This window comes from Dasypus novemcinctus, chromosome 31 (genome assembly GCF_030445035.2).
Source record: "Dasypus novemcinctus isolate mDasNov1 chromosome 31, mDasNov1.1.hap2, whole genome shotgun sequence".
NCBI classification, from domain to species: Eukaryota; Metazoa; Chordata; class Mammalia; order Cingulata; family Dasypodidae; genus Dasypus; species Dasypus novemcinctus.
In genome coordinates, this window is record NC_080703.1 from 30,695,338 (window position 1) to 30,716,656 (window position 21,319).

Consider the following 21,319-nt stretch of genomic DNA (forward strand, 5'->3'; position numbering starts at 1 on the left):
GGGCAGGGTTTAGGGATTGGTGGCTGCTGTTGCTGGGGTGGGGGGAAGACTTGAGTTTCCCGCCCACGCCTGGCTGTTGCTGCTGTCGGGGGGGAGGGAAAAGGGCAGACTGGATTTTTCCGCCCACACCTGGCTGTTGCTGCTGTCGGGGGAGGGGAAAAGGGCAGACTGGAATTTTTTGCCCTGCGCCTGCGCAGGGAGAAGGAAGAAGAAGGGTGCCGCCCCACAAGGCATCGGGTGGCGCCATCTGGGAGGAGGGGCGGCCGCGGAAGCATGGCTGCCGAGAAGGGGAGACCCGAGGGCACTCTGCGCCCATGCCGAGCTTCCTTCAGGGGTGGCGGTGAGTCCGACCAGCCACCCTATTATGGGGGCAGCGGCTTGGCCTGCCGCGGCTGCTCCCCCGCCAGGCCAGCAAACCACACTTCAGCCCGAGGGGTGACCGCAGTGTCTCTTGTTGCATCATCTTGCTGCACCCACTCTCCCCATTGGCCAGCACTCTGCATGGGCCAGCACTCCGCATGGGCCAACTCCCCACATGGGTCAGTTTGCCCTCACCAGGAGGCCCTGGGCATTGAACCCTGGACCTCCTATATGGTAGATGGGAGCCCAATTGGTTGAGCCACATCCGTTTCCCCCTACCTTTTTCTTCTACTTGTTACAAATTGTATCTTTATACCTTGTGTATCCCAAACCTTAGATTTATCATTGTTTTAATGCACTTTTGAAATTGTAAGAAGTAAAAAGTGGAGTTACATACTAAAAAAATAGTACTGGCATTTTTAATTTCCCTTATGGTTCCCTCACAAGAGGTTTTTATTTCTTTATGCTCCTTTGATCCACTGTCTGGTGTCCTTTCCTTTTCAGTCTGAAGAATTCCCTTTAGCATTGCTTGTAGGACAGGTCTAATCTAACGGTGATGAACTCCCTCATCTTTTATTAATCTAGAAATGTTTTAATCTCTCATTTTTGAAAGCCAATATTTCTGGATACAAAATTCTTGGTTGGCAGTTATTCTCTTTCAGCATTGTAAATGTTTTGTTCCACTGCCTTCTTGCCTCCAAGGTTTCTGATGAGAAATTGGCACTTAATCTATTGGGGATCTCTTGCATATAACACTTTATTCTTGCAGCTTCAGGATTCTCTCCTTGTCTTTGGCATTCAGCAGTTAGTTGACTATGTGTTTGGGAATGTTTCTCTTTGGGTTTGTCCTGTTTGGGTTTTGTTGAGATTTTGAATGTGTATATTCATGCCTTAAATTAAATTTGGGAAGCATTCTGACATTATTTCTTTGAATATTCCTTCTGCCCCTTTCTCTCTTCTCCTGGGACTCCCATAATGTGTATATTGGTAAACTTGATGGTGTCCCACAGGTCTCTTAGTCTCTGTTTGCTTTTATAAATTCTTTTTTCTTTTTTCTTCTCTGCCTGCATAATTTCAATTGCCTAGTCTTTGAGTTCTCTGGTTCTTTCTTTTTCCTGCTCCAATGTCCTGGTAAAACCCACTAAGGGAGTTTTTAATTTTCATCATTGTAGTTTTAAACTCCTGTATTTTTGTTTGAGTCCCTTTTAAAATTTTTGACTCTTTACTGAGATTCTTATATTGTTCCTTCATTGTTTTCTTGATCTCCTATAGTTCTCTGTCCATGTTTTCCTTTATCTCTCGAGCATATAGACTATCAACTTTTTAAAAGACTTTGTCTGATATGTCCGAAGTCTGGTCTTCATTGATGATTTCTCAATTTTTATCTTATTCCTTTGAATGTGCCTTATTTCTTGTTTCCTTGTTTCTCTTCGAACATTTTGCTGCACACTGAACATTTTAATATTTTAGGGTGTTAACTTTGCTATTTAGTCCCTGAGATGTCTGTTCCTCATGTTCGTATCCAGTTAGTGATATGACAGAGATTTTCTTGAGGGCCAGGAGCTAACAACAACAAAAAAACAAATGTAAAAAACACCTTCCAGTCTTTGCTAATTGGCTCTGGATTTGCTGGTGCTCTCCTTCAGAGTTTAGCTCTCCTCTCAAGGCCAGCCCCAGGCAAAAGCAAAGTGCAGGGTCCTCTGCATCTTTTTGGAGCCTGAGTCTTGTCCCAGGCTTATGATTGTTCCTTGCCTTAAAACTTCCTCCATTGACAAGAATTTGAATGCCCTTTTATTTTCTATGTTTTAGTTAAGCTTTTGATTTATTAGAATAGGGATTAAATTTTTATATCTCTGTTCTTTGCATGTAATTGTAGAGTCATGAATAGGAGTATCACTGAGAACCAATTATATGTACAAATATTTATGAATCTGAATGGTCACCATGAGCTGCTTTAAATGTTAGCATTCAAAGTCTACTGAGGGTAGTGGACTTGGCCCAGTGGATAGGGCATCCGCCTACCACATGGGAGGTCCACGGTTCAAACCCCCGGCCTCCTTGACCCATGTGGAGCTGGCCCATGTGTAGTGCTGATGCGCACAAGGAGTGCCGTGCCACGCAGGGGTGTCCCCCACATAGGGGAGCCCCATGTGCAAGGAGTGCACTCCGTAAGGACAGCCACCCAGCGTAAAAGAAAGTGCAGCCTGTCCAAAAATGGCGCTGCACACACAGAGCTGACACAATAAGATGATGCAACAAAAAGAGACCCAGATTCCCGGTGCCACTGATAAGGATAGAAGCAGTCACAGAAGAATACACAGCAAATGAACACAGAGAGCAGATAACTTGGGTGGGGGAGGGAAGGGGAGAGAAATACATTAAAAAAAATAAATCTTTAAAAAAAAAAAAGTCTACTGAGGGCTAACTAGTTAAGTCTCCTAAAGATGTAGGAGATAAGTGGTTGAGATGAGATAACCAGATCTGAGTTACACTTAAGCTCCATTAGCTAGTAGCAAAAGGCAGATGAAAATTAGCCTAATGTTGTTTATTTTATATATTTCTTTAATGAATGCACAGAGATCACACGATATTAACTTTTTTTGAATGAGGATGTGAAAATTTGTTTTTTAACAGCTCTATTGAGGTATAGTTGGCACAAGAAAATGTTCATAATTAAAATGTGCAATTTGGTAAGTTTTGAAAATCTGTCTCACCCATGAAACCACAATCAAGATCATGAACACATGCATCCAAAAGTTTCCTTGTGTTCCTTTGTGCCCTGTGCTTCTGTGCCTCATACCCCTTTCCCAGGCAATCATTGATTTTCTTTCTTCACTATATATTAGTTTGCATTTTCTAGAATTTTATATAAATGGAACTATATAGTACATACTCATGTTTGTCTGGCTTCTTTCACTCAGCATACTTATTCTAAGATCCATATATGTTATTTTGTGTCTCAATAATTTACTCCTTTTAATTGCTGAGCAGTATTCTACTTTGTGGATGAAACACAGTTTATCTGTTCACCTGTTGATGGGCGTGTGGTTTGTTATAAAGCTCCTATGAATATTTGTGTACAAGTTTTTTTATGGATATATGCATTTTTAAAATATTGAGTAAATATCTAGGAGTGAAATTGCTGGATTAAAGAGTAAGCGTATGCTTAGCTTTTTAAGAAACTGCCAAACTGTTTTACAGATTGTTTCTTGTACCATTTGTACAATGTGAGAGATTTGAACTCCAGGTGGATATTGAAAGCCATTTAAGTGAATAATAGTATTTGTGGGAATCTTTTCTTTTATTTTGGAGTGTGCATCTCTGAAACCATAAAAAGTAAAAGGAAAATGGAATTAACTTTTCACAAACTCAAAAAAACACAAAATTCATTAATTACATCTTTCTTTGAAATTTACAACTTTACTCATTTTGAAATTTGATCTAAATTTTCCTGCCTCCATTACTACTTGCTAAGAAAGAATTAAGAAGGAGCTTGACCTTTACTAGTTTCTGTCTGGTATTTCTAGGCTTACTCAGTATGTATATTGACAGTCCTAAACCAGCATTTTAATTCAACTTATAAATATATTAACCTTTCTATTTAAAATGTTCTAGTGCACTTCCCTGTTAATCGTTTCAGCCTCTTTAACTAGCATGTACATTTTGGTCCTAGTGAACTTTAGTGATTGTACTATGACCTTCTTAAGAACATTCATTCATGCAGTCATTCCTTCATTCAATTGATAGATATTTATTACTGTGTGCCAGTCAAGTGCCAGGTGATGCCTGCTGCATATTTGCATTCCCCAAAGCATGTTGTATTCAGATAGTTGCCAGTACACAAATGCTTTTTATTTATTAATAATGGATGGATAACTGTTATCATCATGTAAATTCTATACCTTTCACTGTAATAAGACTGGAATCTCATCTACAGGCTTGAATCTATAGCCTGTACTATAGTCACAGCTTAAAGCTCAATTTTTTAAAAAAAAAATTTTTTTTTAATTTAATATCCTTTTCCTCAGGCAACAGGATTTCTTCATGCCTGCTTGCATCCTGTTGCCAAGGAAACGGGGTATAGTTGCCGGGCTGGTTTGTGGTGTCAGAAATGCCTGTGGTTCACAACTTCTTTGACAAATTGTTGCATGCATATTGTATCTCAAGGTGTGTGCTTGATTCTAGTCTTGGTATATAAAGATGGTTGTGGATGTTTGTGTCCATCCAACATCACAGATGTGATCAGACAGTCCCTTGTAGAATCTTGGGACCTGCAGATCCTGCCTTCCTTTAACATAAATTCACTTTTATTTTTTATTTATGGCTATTCTCCCGTCATCTCTTTTTCATAATCTGTAGCTAGTTTTACTTAATTTGAATAAATACTGCTTGATCAATATTTGCCAGAATCAGCCTGCCAATGTCACAATCCAGCAATCATGCAAAATAGTCTATTGTCAGTAAGAGCACTTTTTACCTTCTTTGTGGCAGTTCTAAACTTTCCTGGTTTATTGCTCATTTATTTCTTGCTGTTATTGGGGTACCCGTGGAGAGCCACAGGAGCATTGTCCCACTTTCCTGCAGTTTTATTCACTGCATTAACATTATAGGTAAAAGAAAAACCTTTATTAAATATAAGAACTGAACCCTATGTAATATTGCTTATTCACGAATGTCACTTACTTAAAGAGACTTTCAACTATAAAATGCTAGTTAATGCAGATGATGTGGTTGCAGTAGTATCAGAAAGTATTATTTTAGGGAGCAGATGTAGCTTGTGACTGAGCTCCTGCTTCCCATGTTTGAGGTCCTAGGTTCATTCCCTGGTACCTCTTAAAAAAAAAATATATATATATATATAATATTTATATATTTATTTATATACTTATATATATATTTATTTATATATTTATTTATAAATATATTTTATATATTAAATATATATAATATATAATAAATATATATTATAAATATATAAATAGATATATTTATATATTTATATATATATAAAATCTTAATATTGTGAGACAAACTTCTCATTTCATGAAGCTAGTCTTTCTTTTTATCAACATCAAATAGTCTTGGTGACTATCCACAATTAAATTATAATTAAATTATGTGGTGAACTTGTATATGAAAATATTTCCTTGGTTCAGAGATATATTTTAAAAAATTGATACAAAGCAGTAAAAATCTAGAGTTTCATTTCCTTCATGTTCAGGAACTCCCCTGACCAAAAAATTATCTAAATAATTCACCCCAAATTTGAATTAATTCAGGGAAAAGTTGATTTTTAAAATTTGCAAAGCTAATTGTCTTCATTTTCCAACTTACTTGTTGGTGGTTTGGCGTGGAAGCTGTAGGTTAACATTCATTTTCAGCACTTTAATTCCTTTTTCTGCTTACGCAATCCAGATGAAATTGCACCAGGTCTGAAGAGAGTTGGAAGTGATGACCTTTCAGAATCCTTTCAACCTTCCCTTTCTCTGAAATTCTGTTTTAGTCAGCCTGCTTCATGACTTTGAAAGTAGACAAGCTTCAATATATTAAGCCTTTTCATGGAAAGTATTTCTGGAATGTTCTCTTTTGTGTAAATCACGTCTGTGTATTTTCCAGCTTGCTGTATCCGTTCTCTGTTGGATGTTCTAGTGGACATAACCATTCACGGTGCTTTCATCTAAGGGCAGACTTCCCTCTGGCCTCTGCATAATTTCAGTCTTTTGTGCATCTGTGGACCCAAAGATGATGGTTAAATGTTATCACTTCTATTCACAATGCGTCTGTTTTATCCGGAAATTCCAGATAGCTACATTTTCTTGTGAAGCAGTAAAGCTTTCAGAGAAATGGAAACTTCTTTTGCCATTCCTGTGCAATCTTGTAAGTTCTAGGACCACAGGGAATGTCTCTTCTCACCACTCAATCTCCAGTAATTAGCAGAGTGCCACATATAGGGGCCATTTAAGAAATACATGTTGATAAATGAATGAATGTGATGCCTATTTTTAAGACTTCCTGAAGTTCCTTAAAGAGGAATTTACAGTTATATAAAGGAGTAGTAAAATTGGCTGGTAGTAAAATTTTACATACACAACCAGCATGTGCACTACCTTTTTTAGTGCAGAAAAATGTTTGAAATGATGGATTCTTCAGGACAACTGAAATTGTCATCTAATTAACTCATGTGAGTGGCGCTCTTGCACGAGTGCCTATCAGCTTCTCAAGAGTACCCGTAAACTTACGAATGGAGGTTTTCCACAAATTACATTTTTATTAGTTACCTTTTAAGACTTGAGGTCCATAAGTTTTGCAGGGTTAGCCACTACATTGCATGACTGTTAACCTCAGCCGTGACTTTGCGTGTATAAAAGCTGTGACCCGTGTCTCTCAAGAAAGGCCTGGGCTTCCCTGTCCAGTTTGGTAGCCATTGGCCTCGCATGGCTGTGAGCTGTTGAAATGTGGCTAGTGTGCCTGAGGAGCCGAATTTTAAATTCCATTCCATATGCCATTGATTATAATTAAAATTTAGTTAAGTTGAAAATTTGTAAATGAAATTAATATTTCCATATGTTTAATATTACTGAATTTTAAATCTAAAAATGTCCCAATCACTTTCATGTTTTTATATTTCATACAAAGTGGAAATGATAATATTTTGGATACATTGGTTTACGTTAAATGCATCATTACAATCGATTTCACCTTTTTCTTTTTACTTCTTTAAAAAAAATGTGACTTCCAGAAAATTGAAAATTACATACCCAATTTGCATTATATTTCTTTTGGACAGCTCTGGTCTCATCTAGAGAGCTGAGGGATAAGGTTATAGGAAAGCATTTGCTGGGGGATGGCCTCTGTGCAAGGAAACGAGGAGCTGAACAGGTCCAGGCATGGGTGCTGCTAGGATTGTGCCCCTCTGACCTTTCTAAGGGCAGAGGCCCTCTTTTCTTTCTTTTAAACACACCCCTTGTTTCAGGGCTAGGGAGAGTGTATAAGGCTTTCCAGCTTCGTCTACTCTTTTTTTTTTTTAAAGATTTATTTATTTATTCCCCCTTTCCCTCATTGTTTGCACTTGCTGTCTACTCCCTGTGTCTGTTCATTGTGTGCTCATCTTCTATTTTTTAGAAGGCACCAGAAATTAAATCTGGGACCTCCCATGTGGGAGGGAGGCACACAATAGCTTGAGTCACCTCTGCTCCCTGCTTGTTTTGTCTCTCATTGTGTTTTCCTTGTTTTGTCTCTTAGTTGTGTCATCTCATTGTGTCATCTTGTTGCGTCAGCCTGCCACACCAGCCCATCATGTTGGCTTGCTGTCTTGCTTGTCTTTTTTAGGAGGCACCAGGAACTGAACCTGGGACCTCCCCTGTGGTAGGCAGGTGCCCTATTGCTCAACCACATCTGTTCCTTTCATTTACTTTTTTTTTTTTAATTCATTTTTTAAAAATAGTACATTAAAAAAAATATGAGGTCCCCATTCACCCCCACCACCCCCACCCCATCACTCCCCCCACAGCAACACTCTCCCCCATCATCATGACACATCCATTGCATTTGGTGAGTACATCTCTGGGCATTGCTGCACCTCATGGTCAATCTTTCATTTACTTTTGAAGGCTCTATAAACTTGAGCTGGGACTGAGTTAGGAAAAAAAATGGGATCAAGGGAGAACTGATTTGGTAGGCAGAAAGGAGGAGGGGAAAGGGAGAAAGAAGGAAATTGGATAGGAAGATTTTGTTTTTGTTCTAGTTCTTAAATGGAGTGCTGGGTAAATGAATGCCAACTTTGTTATGCTTCATAACCTAAGTATGAGCTGCATGTATATATGGAAAATTCTCTGGTTAAAAATAAAAGGGTTGGGCAAGAGAATTATTAGTCATGTTTATTTGTATTTGAATCCCACTAGGCAAATACCTACTGTGGCCATATAATAGATGCAAAATACATTTTTGTTGGATTATATTAAATTGAAGTATGATTCTTATAATTTATCAGGGCATGGATGTTTCTTATTTAATTCCTCCAAACTGTTAAGAAATTGACTCTAGGTCTCAGTGGAAAAACAAGGTTGAAGGTTTTTTATGGCTGTCCATGGGTGGTGTAAGGCCATCTCCACAGTGCTAAGACCAACAAGCAAAATGATCAGAGGATCCAGAATTTTAGAGCAGGGCAAACAACACTGAAAACTTTAGGGCAAAATAATCCTCCTAAATGCAAAAATCATCTCATTTCCTAGGAAGAGTTGTTGTTGTTTTTTTTTCAAAGACAGCAGGACCAAAGCATTGCAAAAATACTGTATTTAAATGTTTGAAGGTTTTTTCCCTTTTTTATACAAAAACAATGACTTCCCATTGTAAGTATAGCAGGGAAATCATTCAAAGCAGTAAGCTTAAGGTTCCTAAATCATCCTTAGAGCTTGTAAATGACTATGATGAGTTTCTTCCATTTGCAGTAGATTGTCAGTTCTACTCTGGGTTGGAACGTGTTTAGCTCCCTCTTTATTAAACTCTTAAGAGAGTCTTGAGAGCAAAAAACCTTTATTTACTTTTATACTGTCGAAGACAGAAGAAGGTAGGTTCTTGGTAGAAGTTTGTCAAATCAGAGTTGAGTAAGTCACTCCAGTCTCCTCTACTTTTTGTTTTTCAGGGACTTCCCTGGTGGATTAGGATCAAGACCAAGACCAGGTAATCTAGTGTTGGCAGCAATAAAAGCCTACATACCCCACGGAAATGCAGTGCAATTTATGTTACCATTTCACATCTTTCCCCCTTTTATTTCTTCAGCTCTGCTGCCTCTTGACCTGCTTCTGAAAGTGCCACCTCTCACGCTCAGGGCGCACGTTAAGGAGCTAGAGGCCGAGCTAGTGACAGGGTGGCAGTCCCATAGCCTTCCCACTGGGATTCTTCGCAACCTCAAAGATCATGGTAGTACTTATCAGATCCCGTGGCTGTCAACCTCACAATGGGCGAGCAGCAGAATTCTAGCAGGGCCAGAAATGTCCGAAGGATGCTTGGAAGGTCGTTTTAATACAGACAGCAGGGGCATTCTGTTGTGTGTATCTGCTATTATTAGCCCGGCAATTCAACGGTTTCAAAATGCTGTCTTTGTTCACTGACTCGATAGAAAATATTATATGCTGTTTTCCCAAAATTTGCGTTCCTACCTTGGTGAGAATGTTAACCAGTTGAGTTATTGATGCTTCAAGTGCATACCTGTTAGCAAAAAATGGTAACTGTTTCATAAAGGTATTTCTGTAAACTCTGCTCCTAACGATACCATTTTTCAAGCTCTTTGACACCAAGAGCTTTTAATTATTTCTACTTGCATTTCATTAAAACTATATTACATTGTACCTCTAGTAATTTAAAAATACGGATTACTAAAAATATAAAAATTGATAATAATGGTTTCGGAAGGAAAGAATGTGTTAATCAATCTGTTTCCAGTTTCTGTTAAAGAGGACAAAGGTCCAACAGTGATAGTAAAAGTACTAGCTAAGCCTGGACAATTCAGAAAAAACATTTAACGATTGTGCTTTTAATATATGTCTGGCTGTATGACTCTTGAGCATGAAGTTCTATTTTACTACTTTGATTAATTTGGAATTATTGCTTAATGCTATTTTCACTCTGGCTCCCTTAATTCACATTCTTTTGTAGAGTTTATACACATAGTGAATATAAGCAAAGTGAAATGATTTACTGTAATGGTAGTCCATGTCTCCATGTTTATTAAATTTGCTTTGGAAGAGCTGTTGACAGTTTTGGACCATTTACATCGTCACTCCATAAATGAAAAAAAAAAAAAAGATGTTTTTGTTATTAAGATGTCCAAAACTCTCATGTTGACCATGCTCTACTCCTGTTATTTTGCCATAAGGTAAGTTTATAGTATAATCATAAAGGTAAAACGATTTTTGTTGATTGACTTTATAATAGCAAGAGCAGAACACATATGTATGTAAGCAATCCACAGTCCCATTGTAATTCATTTTAGGAGCTCTTTTTCCTAAAGGGCATATTGAGTTAGTCCAGTTTATGTTAGTGAAATTGATCAGCTCTCTGGATCTTTAACCAAACAATTTACATTATAGCACAGTTTACATGTAATATATTATATTCATTAGACCAACAATTTGTTTGCCATCCAGCATTAAAAAATTTTAAATTCATACATTTTTAAAATTTGAAATAGAATATGCTATAGTATTTTAAGTGTGGTCAGGGAATGGTAAAGTTTACCCATAAAAGGAGATATTAGTGTCTACTAGTATTGGAGAACAGATTAATGATATGAGAACATGTAGGTTACCACCTAGGAGTTATTCTACCTTTGGGTAAAAAAATTAGACCTTTATTTTTTCCATCTTTTTGAAAAATTGTTTTTCTGCATATTATAAAAGTGTTGCAAGTAAATTTGGACCATCAGTTGCTCTATTAAGTCCCAAACAACTGGTACCTGTTCCCTTCACTTAGGTCGCCTTGTCTGCTGATTGTGCTTCATTCCTCTGTACCACTAGCATGCCCGAGAGTATTAAAAAGCCAGCACTGGTACCTCTCCCACAGTGGGAAGAGAGTTTGGACCAAGGTGTCATGAGATGTTGTTGGTCCAATCAGTGTGAGTTACACCTTAAGTATTTGTTACTAAAAATAGGTCAACCCCTGAAATAAGCAGGTTATAATTGTGTATCTTCACTTATTTGACCCTTGATTTTGCTTTCCTGGATGGGAAGGAACGTGCTGAAAATTGTGCATAACTAACAGCCACCTCCGTGCTGTGTCTATATGTTCAGGAAAAAAATCGGCTGGGAGGGGTGGACTTTGTCAAAATGTGGCTATGTCATTAGGAGTATATCTAGTCTCTGAGCATCGTTTGCCATGTGCCATGGCAGAATAAAGGGTGAGAACTCTTGTTTTATAATGTTGAGTGATCGTAATAAGATATAGTATTGCCTCCGTGGTACTACTAAGATAGACACTTCCAGGCTCATATTGTGGTGACACAGAGTATTTAATGGCACTACCTCCAAACCCCCATAGTACAAACAGCCATGGAAATATTCCAGGCTAACTCTGTTAAAAGTCCCCTCATTCTTTTAAAACTAACTGTATTGCATAAATCATTTATTTTATACATACTGTTTAGATGAAGTAATAGACTGTAGCTCCTTGCCAACAGAAATGAAAATTTAGGAATTCCTCTACTGCATGATGAAAATATTAAAATTAGGTAACATGGAATAAAAAAATGAGTAAACATTTTTAACGTTGTTTTAGCTCCATTTCAGTAACTTTAGTCACTTGTGGAGTACCATCACACAAATTATCCATGTCTGAGTACCATCTGTATTACTATATTTCTTTAAATTGACCCGTATTTTCAACTTAAATTTATTTAAAGGGGAAGTTTATATTATTGCTATGTGTGGGAAACTAATATAGTATCATTTGCTATAAATTGTATAAATAAACACAAATGTAAGCAAGACAATATTAATAAATTCTAAGTATTATTGTCTGCTTATCCTGAGGCCTGATGTCTTTGTTATAAAAGAGGACTAGCTACTATTTGAGAGATGGAAAAGATGTACTTGTACAACACTGAAACTTTATCCTTGATTTAATCAATAGAAAGAAAGGAAAATTGGAAATAACTTTCTGCTTTGCTATTTGACACCCATTTGACTCACTACATAAAATTATGCTGCAGAAGTGCCCAGTACCTTGGTATACTTAGTTTTTAAATTATTTAAAAATAATTTATGAGTGGAGTGGGTGAAGTGCAGTGGTTGAGCACTTGTTTCACATGTATGAGGTCCTTGGTTTGATCCTCAGTACTACCTAATAATAATAATAATTTATCAATTCTTTGCTCTATAGAGTCAAATCAGTTAATCAAACAGTTGGATATTATCTGAGTATTTTGAATGTAAAAATACTCTAGGGCCATGTGTAGTTAAAATAGAAAATAGTTTCCTTTTGAGGTAGAAGAGATGGTATATATTTGTGAAAATTAAATTATATAAAAAAAAATAGGGGGTGTGGATGTACCTCAGTGGTTGAGCACCTGCCTCCAAGGACAAGATCTGGGGTTCAATCCCCAGTACCTCCTTTAAAAAATATATATATATTTATATTATAATATATGATATATTATAATATATATAATATATATTATATATTATAAATATATATATAAAATATATAAAAAATATATATAATATTTTGGACACTATTAGCATTGGTAAATATTTAAAATTTTTAGAATGCATATGTAATGTCAGCTAAGAGTATGGCCTAATTTTACTGGATTAACACATTTTTTCCCCAAACAATAAACAAAAACCTAAAGATAGCTCCTTTGCTCAGTTTTTCATTTAGCTAACCCCTGACACCCAGACACTGAATGTATGGGAATTCTTGTGATCTGCATTTTGAATAGAAATAGGCACTTCATGATTTTGGGGCTCTTAATTATGCTTTCTTACTAGATGACTGAGAATCTATTTTCACACGTGTCTTTTATTCATAAAGGTCAGATCTAAATAAAGTAGTCAGTGTTTCATCCAAATATTCTAGAGAGCACAGCTAATATATAATATACCAAAACACTGTACTGTCCTTCAATAACTTCTTTTCAAGTTAGTTATTGACTTAAAGTACTTAAAAATTATTTTCACAATAGCCAAAATGATTTTGAATGCATGCCTTTTCTTATTTTATTAAATAGCAAATTTCAGCATATAAAAATTTACTCACCAGATTTTAATCAAAACTCCTTTATACTAGTTTATACCATGCAATTCGTCCTACATGGACATGTATACATCTTGAGTATTTCCTCTTGGTTCAGCCCCTCAAAAACTACTTAATTTAGTAACTGCTGTAGATCCACCACTGTACAAACCCCTATTTATCCTTGCTATTGAGAATAGCTGCATAAATAATCTGAAACCGTGGGAAAACAATGACTCTTAAAATTAGACTTCAGATTGGGAAAGAGGGAGGAGACAACACATGTCCTGAGCCAGTTGTGATTTGCTTCCTAATTCTTCATGCCGAGGGGTGCATTGAAGAAATGTGTACCAGGTCCCAGGAAGATGCTGCCTGGAGATCTAGATTTTTTTCCTGTCTTGTGAAGGAGATACTCAGGTCTCAGAAAAGTTACTGATGGTCCCAATCCAAAACCAAGTGCCAACTGCAAATCGGCTGTCCAGTAGACTACCCGCCACATTGCCCACAGGGTTCCTGCCCTGGGCAAAGGCTAAATGGAAGGAAGGCAAGAAAGATACACTGCTCCCCCACCCCCCACCCCCAAATTAGGAATTAACGGAAGTCAATGTGACTTGGTTGATGAAGGTATCATATAGTGTAAGACATACTTGAGTCAATGGAGAAAAGTAAGGCTCTCAAATTTCAAGCTGCCGTTATTAATGATATTTATGGCATTGAAAAGTTTCAGAATCTTTACAACTACCCTTTGAATGGGTTAGTCAGGATCAGTACCTGATCCTATTCAGGTACTGAAAATGCTGACAGGTGAGCCAATATTAAGGAGTAACCTAGACGTCAAGGACTTTAGGTTTGAGTGGAGTTTTTGCAATGACCTATGCTGTTTTATGCATTGGGGCATCTGCCAGCAAATGCCCCTGCCATTCCAGAAATGTCACAGCTGGAATTTATCCAGGTGTTGGCCCCTGTCTTGGGAGTAGTTTAACTCTTTAGGATCTCAGAGGCATTTAGCCCCAAATGGGTGATCTATTAACGCACTGCTAGTATCCTTCCTTAATCATTGAACTGGTCGTTAAACTTCTGCTTATTCCATTTCTTCAAGAACGGTGAAGAAATAACTAAGTCAGGTTGGGGATAAGCTATTCTCTAAATGACTGCTGGAAGTTTCCAGTCTTCCAAAAGTGAGAGGCGTTTTTCTTCTGCCTTGACCACCTCCCTGCCCTCCAGTACAGCCGAGACCTTGCCCATTCTTAAATGAAACTCCTCACTACGGATCCACAGATTATTTAGGATATTTTCAGTTGGGTGTCAGTTATATATATTAAGATTTATTTTATTTATTTCTCCCCACCCCCTCATTGTTTGAACTTACTGTCTGCTGTTTCTTTAGGAGGCACTGGGACCTGAACCCAGGACCTTCCATATGGGAGGGAGGCTCCTAATCACTTGAGCCACCTCTGTTCCCTGCTTTGTTGTGGCTCTCATTGTTTTTTCTTCTTGGGTCTCTTGTTGCATCATCTTGTTGCTCACTGTCTTTTTTAGGAGGTACCAGGAACCGAACCACGGACCTCCCATGTGGTAGCAGGAGCTCAATCACCTGAGCCACATCCCCTTCCCTATATATATTATTTGTTATCTAATCATAATTGTTTTTTAAATTGTATTAAATTACAGTTTAATTATAGTAAGGAGATTGCACAATTCTTAAAGTTATTCAGATAAAATGAGTTTTATTTAACCCAGCTGGTTCCAAGAGCATTTGAAGAACAGGGAGGCAAGAAGGAAAAGCTGAAATAAAATTGCTAAATTAGGTATAGAATCTTCTATAGGGCAATAAAACCATATCATTTTTGTGTCTAACTTCTCTGTTACACTATAAAATCCTAGCAGTATACCAATTCCTGCAGGTTAACCTCTCATGCCATAGAACTGTAAACTGCCTGCACCTTTATCAGTGAGGATTGTTAGTTAAATAAACTATGACATGCCCCAAGACTGTGAGATTAGGATCAGGTAGGGTTATTAGAGAATGTGCTAGCTTGACGTCAGAGAATCAAGCAATCATCATTTTGTCTTTTTTTTTTAACATGTTTGGGATAAATTTTTCTTTAATGAGAGTGATCATTATCTTGTCCAGATCACTGAATGGAGGAGGTGGGGACTCCCATCTTCTCTTTCTGCTCTGTTTAGTTTGGTTAGACTTTACATCCACAGCTGTGAACACGGTATGTTTTGCACACCACAATATTGTTGTTGTTTTCAAAGTAATGAATTTTTTAAAATTTTTATTATCTTTTAAGTCTTTTAAAAATATAATTTTTTGATTTTTTAATTTTTTAATTTTTTAACTTTAATTTTTTAGTTAAAAATTTTTTTAAAGATACATAGATCACAATATTGTTTTTTAAAAACTCTAGACTTCACCAACAGCATTTGACTTGTATTAAAAAAAAATCCCTCTGACAGGAATAAAGGGAGGCCAGTGTAACTTGGTCAATGATAATAGCTTAGCATAAGAAATAATTGAATCAACAGGTCTCCACAAGATAATGTTTTTTTTTATTTTTTTATTTTTTTATTATTTTTTTTAATTTCAGCTCAAGCTCACGGACCCCTTGTTAAGAACCCCTGAACTAGACCAAAAGTATATTCTACTTTTAGGCCCAAATTCAAGAACAAAACATAGCTATCTACATTTTTTTCCAAAGCTGAACTTGATTTCCACATTGAGTCCCCATTCCACTGATGCCATAAACGGTATCAGGTGATTTCTTCATCAGGTCGGGCTTTACGCCAGTGAAAACAAGGATGTTCCTTCTCTCTCCTTCTTCCCTGGGTGGACGGGCTTAGCTGGCACCGTGGTTCTGGGCTCTGAGATTGCCAGTGCTGGCGTCTGGTCTGGTTCTTTAGAGCAGCCCCTCTCCACTTTTGGCATCCAAAACAGCGGCGCGGCCCTGCCTGAGCTGCAGCTCCCCGTGCTTGGTGCCTGGACCTGGAAACGCCAGCTCTCTGGCAGCTCACCTCCGCGGGCCCTGGAGCAGGCAGCCTGCTCTTTCCCACCTCTCTGAACCTGAAGGCGTGGGAACTCAGCAGGGCTTCTTATCCAGGGACCCCTTCCTCCCTCCGCAGAGAAGCTTTACCACATCTAGGAGGGGCAGGAAGAACCTTTGCTCGGCAATAGCTCTTCCTGTTTTGCTGCCTTCTGCTCAGACTACTGCCTCTTCAAGGCCTGAGAATGTACTCTCCCTCTTTTCTGGCTGCTCTCTGCCACGCCAGCTTGGGACAACGTTGGTTTCACACCCTGTTGCTTGACCAGGGAAGGCTCCTGTCCTCGAAAGCAACTATGGGGAAAAAATACAGCAGCAAATTCTTCACGTAGAGGCCGCCTGTGGGACCTCTGTAGTCATTTCTAGCAGCCTCGGCTTCGAAAGTCCCAAGGTTATGTTCTGTGCTCTGAAAAAATAACTAGAGATAGTAGTTTTAGAATTGGCTGAAACCCTAGTCCTCATACACACAAAAAATGAAGCCTGAACAGGATGTGAGAAGCATTACATAAAAGTGCCTCAGCCAGTATTCAAAAGTCAAAGCTTCAAAGCAGTCTTGCTTCTTTGACCTTTAAGAAGCCTGTTTCCGCAGGTTCCATGAAAGGAAGGTTGTCGCCTGATCACCCAGGGGTGAGAGGAGCTGATTCTTTGAAGCAGCTTCCTGCCATCCTGTGGGAAATTTCCCTGGGGGCATGAGGTATAGACTGCTAAGGCGGTTCCTCACAATTTCTACTTGATGGTGGAACTGTCTGTATTACCGTATTGAGAAGTGTTCCATGACCAAACCCCCAACCATCATCTTCTCTCTCAAGTCCCTCTCTCTTTTGCTGGAATATCATTCTCTCATGCACTCAGGCCCAAGTTTTAGCAGCCTCCTTGGCTACTGCTGCCCACACACAGGAGTTACCACACGCCGTAGAGTCTCCTCAGTGTCCATGACCTCAGCCCCCTTCATTTTATTTCCATTTTCACCATGCTTCCTTTTCAGATGAGGAAACCAAGGCCCAAAGAAGGTATGATTTGCCTGAAACCATAGCCTAGAGAGAATGTTCAAGCCAGGTCTTCATATTCCAGCTTCAGGTCTCTTCTCATTAGATCGCCTTTCCTGAAATACAGTCACCCTGTGGCTCCTCACCAACCCCATTCATTACGGGGAAATATGTTTTACTTCTTCGAGGAGCCGCCTGAATCTTTCTCCTCGTAGCTATCTGAAAATTTCTGATTCTTAGCACAGAAAAATTATAGGTTGGTACTCTATCTTGGTCGACTGGGAGAGTACAATATAAAGCATCTTTTGTTTGATTTGTAGTAGTTAACAGCTTCAGGGTTTGCATTGTGAATTTTAATTTCAATAGACTAGATATTTGGTGTAAATCAAGTCTCAGAAGCACCAGGAATGGCTGAGGAACCCAACTCTTGTAATGTGCTATGGGATAATAAAACAAAATATAGTGCACTGCACAGGTTAAACAGACTTACTGCCTCCAGCTTATTACATCTATGCGTTCTCCAAAACGATAGTTAAATGTTCAACTGCATCGATAAAGCAACTTGTTAAAAGTAGCAACCTTTTTAAGAAGAGCTGGGAAGGAATGTAGATATTAACCTGTAGGTGCGGAAGGCAGCAGCACACAGTGGTCGAGTGACAGGTAGGAGAACTGGGAGCCCCTCATCTCCCATCTAAATGGAATTGGTGCTGTGTTCTCCTATCTACCACACCATGCTGGCCAGAGAGAAGGCTAGCAAATATAATGACTGCTTTTATAATTTTTGGAACATGTAAGTAATTTGTTTCTTGTAAGAAATTTTGTAGTTAAGGTTTAAAATGTGAATTAAATTCACTATTTCAACAAAAACTCTCTAAAGTATATTTAGCAGTTTGATATGGTTTTTGAATTCCAAGAATAGATATTGGATTACATCTGTAAACTCGTCTGTACCTGGGTGTGATTAAATTATGATTAGGGCTTTGATTGGGCCATGTCAGTAGAATCTACATGTAGAAAACTACATGGCAGAGCAGAGGAGTTAGTTGGAGTTTTGATATTGAAGTTTTGATGCTGGGGTTTTAAGCTGGAGCCCAGGAAGTATATACACAGGAAAAAAACAGAGTAATAGAGATGGCTCCTTAGACATAGCAGGAGCCTCAGGGAGAGAGACAGAGCCATTTGTCTGATAGTCTACAGCTAGCCTTGTGGAGAGAGCAGAGCAGCTGAACCCAGAGAGAAACGGAGCCTGGGAAGAGAGGAACCCAGGAAGCCTGAACTCTTGGCACATGTCGGCTGCCATCTTGCCCCAAAATGTGGCAACAGACTTTGGTGAGGGAAGTAACTTATGCTTTAAGTCCTGGTAACAGTAAGCTTCTACCCCAAATAAATACGCTTTATAAGAGCCGACAAATTTCTGGTATTTTGCATCCATACCCCTTTGGCTGACTAATACAGTGTACAAAGTATTCTACTATGTTAAACTTTAACTTGATTAAAATTCAGTTTATATTTTAATTTTTTTGCAGTAGGAACCATACAGATATGGCGAATGGACATATTATCTATGACTATGCATGTACTATGACATTCTGTGTATGCATTGTATATGAAATATGATCAGCCTCCTTTTTTAAAATTTTTAATAAACTTTATTTTAGAAGAGTTTTGGATTTACAGAAAAATTGCGAGGATAGTACAGAGAGTTCCTGTGTACTCCACACGCAATTGCCCCTATTGTTGACATCTTACATTGCTATGGTATGTCTCACTAATGGACCATATTTTGATTAACTAAAGTCCATACTTTATTCAGCCTTTCTTAGTTTTTACCTAATGTTCTTTTTCTGTCCCAGGACCCCATCCAGGGCACCACATTATATTTCATGATCATGTTTCCTTAGGCAACTCTTGCCTGGGACAGTTTCTCAGACTTTCCTTGTAGCTGACTGACAGTTTTGAGGAGTACTGATAAACGGAATGTCATTTAGCTTATGTTTGATGTTTTTCTCATGGTTACACTTGGGCTATGGGTTCTTGGGAAGAAAGTATCTATTATTTTTAAAAACATATTAAAAGGCAAATATAAGCTGAAGAAAAGTTGAAGAGCAGCTACATTTCTTCTTTTTGAGGATCTGCTTTTTCTGCTTTACCTTTCAACTTAGAGCTATCAATAGCTGTGTGTTTCCTACACAATATCATGCTCTGGGCCATCAAGAACATTGAAGATGCAGCATTTTAAAAACAGGGCTTCTCTGGGTTTTCATCCAAACCACTGACCCTCCTTGGCCAGTTTTGCTGTCTTTTTCTTTCCTTTTCTCTCTCTCTCTTTTTTAATTAGAGAAGTTTAGGTTTACAGAAAAAGTATGCATAAAATATGTAAATATAAAGTTCTTATATACCACCCTATTAGCATCTTACATTAGTGTGATGTATTTGTTATAATTCATGGTAATTTGTATTCTAGATTCTGACCCGATGTTTGCTTATTCTAATTGTTTCATATCAGTGAGATCATGCAATATTTATCCTTTAGTGTCTGTCTTATTTCACTCAACATGATGTCTTCAGGGTTCATACATGTTGTTGCATATATCAAGACTTCATTCCTTTTCACTGCTGAATAATATTCCATTGTATGTATATACCGCATTTTGTTTAGCCATTCATCAGCTGATGGATGCTTGTGTTGCGTCCATCCTTTGGCAATTGTGAATACGGCCACTGTGGACATTGGTGTACAAGTATCTGTATCCCTGCTTTCAATTCCTTTAGGTATATACCTAGAGTGGGATTGCCTGGTCATAGGGCAGTTCTATACTCAGCTTTCTGAGGAACTGCCAGACTATCTTCTAGAGTAACTACACCACCCTACATTCCCACCAGCGATGAATAAATGTTTCCCCCACTCCACATCCATTCCTACACTTGCACTCCTCCATTGTTCTAACAGCAACCACTCTAGTGGACATGAAGTGGTATCTCCTTGTGGTTCTGATTTGCATTTCTCTAATAGGTCATGATGTTGAGCATTATTTCACGTGCTTTTTGACCATTCGTAAATCCTCTTTGGAGAAATGTTTATTCTAGTCTTTTGCCCATTCTTAAACTGGATTGTTTGTCTTTTTATTGTTGAGTTGTAGGGTTTCTTTATATATTCTGGATATTAAACCTGTATTGAATATGTAGTTTACAAATATTTTCTCACAGTGATTAGGTTGTCTTTTCACTGTCATAATGAAGTCCTTTGATGCATAGGAGTCTTTAATTTTGATGGGGTTCCTATTATCTATTTTGTCTTCTGTTGCTTGTGTTTTGGGGTGTAAAGAATGAGAAACCATTGCCTAAAACAAGGTTCTGAAGATAATTCTTTACATCTTCTTCCAGGAGCTTTATAGTCCTGATTCTTGTATTTAAGTCTTTGATTCATTTTTAGTTAATTTTTGTATACAGTGTGAGATGGGATCCCCTTCATTCTTTTCCATATGGATATCCAGCTCTCCCAGCACCATTTGTTGAAGAGACTATTCTTTTCCAATTAAGTGGACTTGGCAGCCTTGTCCAAAATCAATTGGCTATAGATGTGAGGATCTTTTTCTGAACTCTCAATTCCATTCCATTAGTCTATGTTTCTGTCCTCATGCCAATACCACACTGTTTTGACCACTATAGCTTTTTGATAAGATTTTTTTAAAACATAAAATTCATCCAAAGTGTACAGTCAGTGGTATTTGGCATAATCACGTAGTTGTGCATTCATCACTTCAGTCATTATTAGAGCATTTTCATTGTTTTAATAATAATAATAAACAACAAAACTCCTCTTTTTAGCGATATTGTCTTTCAACTTACTAACTTGATTTTGGAAATTTGTATGCATCTCATTGATTAGTTGTCTCAAATCATGCTTCTCTTCTGGGGCTTTGATATATTTCTTTTCTTGGTCCATTCCATTTTCTTACTATCACTTATAATTTTTTGCTGACATCTAGGCATCTAATTAGGGTAGGTGAGTTTACTCAGATGTTCAATTTCTCTCTCTCTTACAGGGTTTTAGTGGCAGGTGGCTGTGTGTTACTGATGTTCTTTGATTCTTGGGTCTTTAGGGTTATCCCTGTTAGTCGCTTAAATCTGGGACCTGGACCCAGTAGTGGGTTGAAGTCCCACTTTCTACGGTCTTGGGAAGGGAGGCTGTAAAGCCTG

At 38.0% G+C, this 21,319-nt stretch overlaps 1 protein-coding gene across 13 annotated transcripts in view; it reads left to right on the plus strand.

Moving 5' to 3' along the window:
- NEK10 (NIMA related kinase 10) overlaps positions 1 to 21,319 on the plus strand; it is a 269,323-nt gene that overhangs the window by 206,717 nt on the left and 41,287 nt on the right. For 8 of the 13 annotated variants that reach the window (XM_058290740.2, XM_058290735.2, XM_071212863.1 and 5 more), the window contains 2 exons: positions 9,002 to 9,039; positions 9,139 to 9,279. In XM_058290740.2, coding sequence (XP_058146723.1) covers positions 9,002 to 9,039; positions 9,139 to 9,279 — 179 coding nt within the window. Of the gene's footprint in view, positions 1 to 9,001; positions 9,040 to 9,138; positions 10,108 to 21,319 lie in introns of those variants that run through there. The other 5 variants (XM_071212864.1, XM_058290741.2, XM_071212870.1 and 2 more) reach the window with 2 other exon arrangements.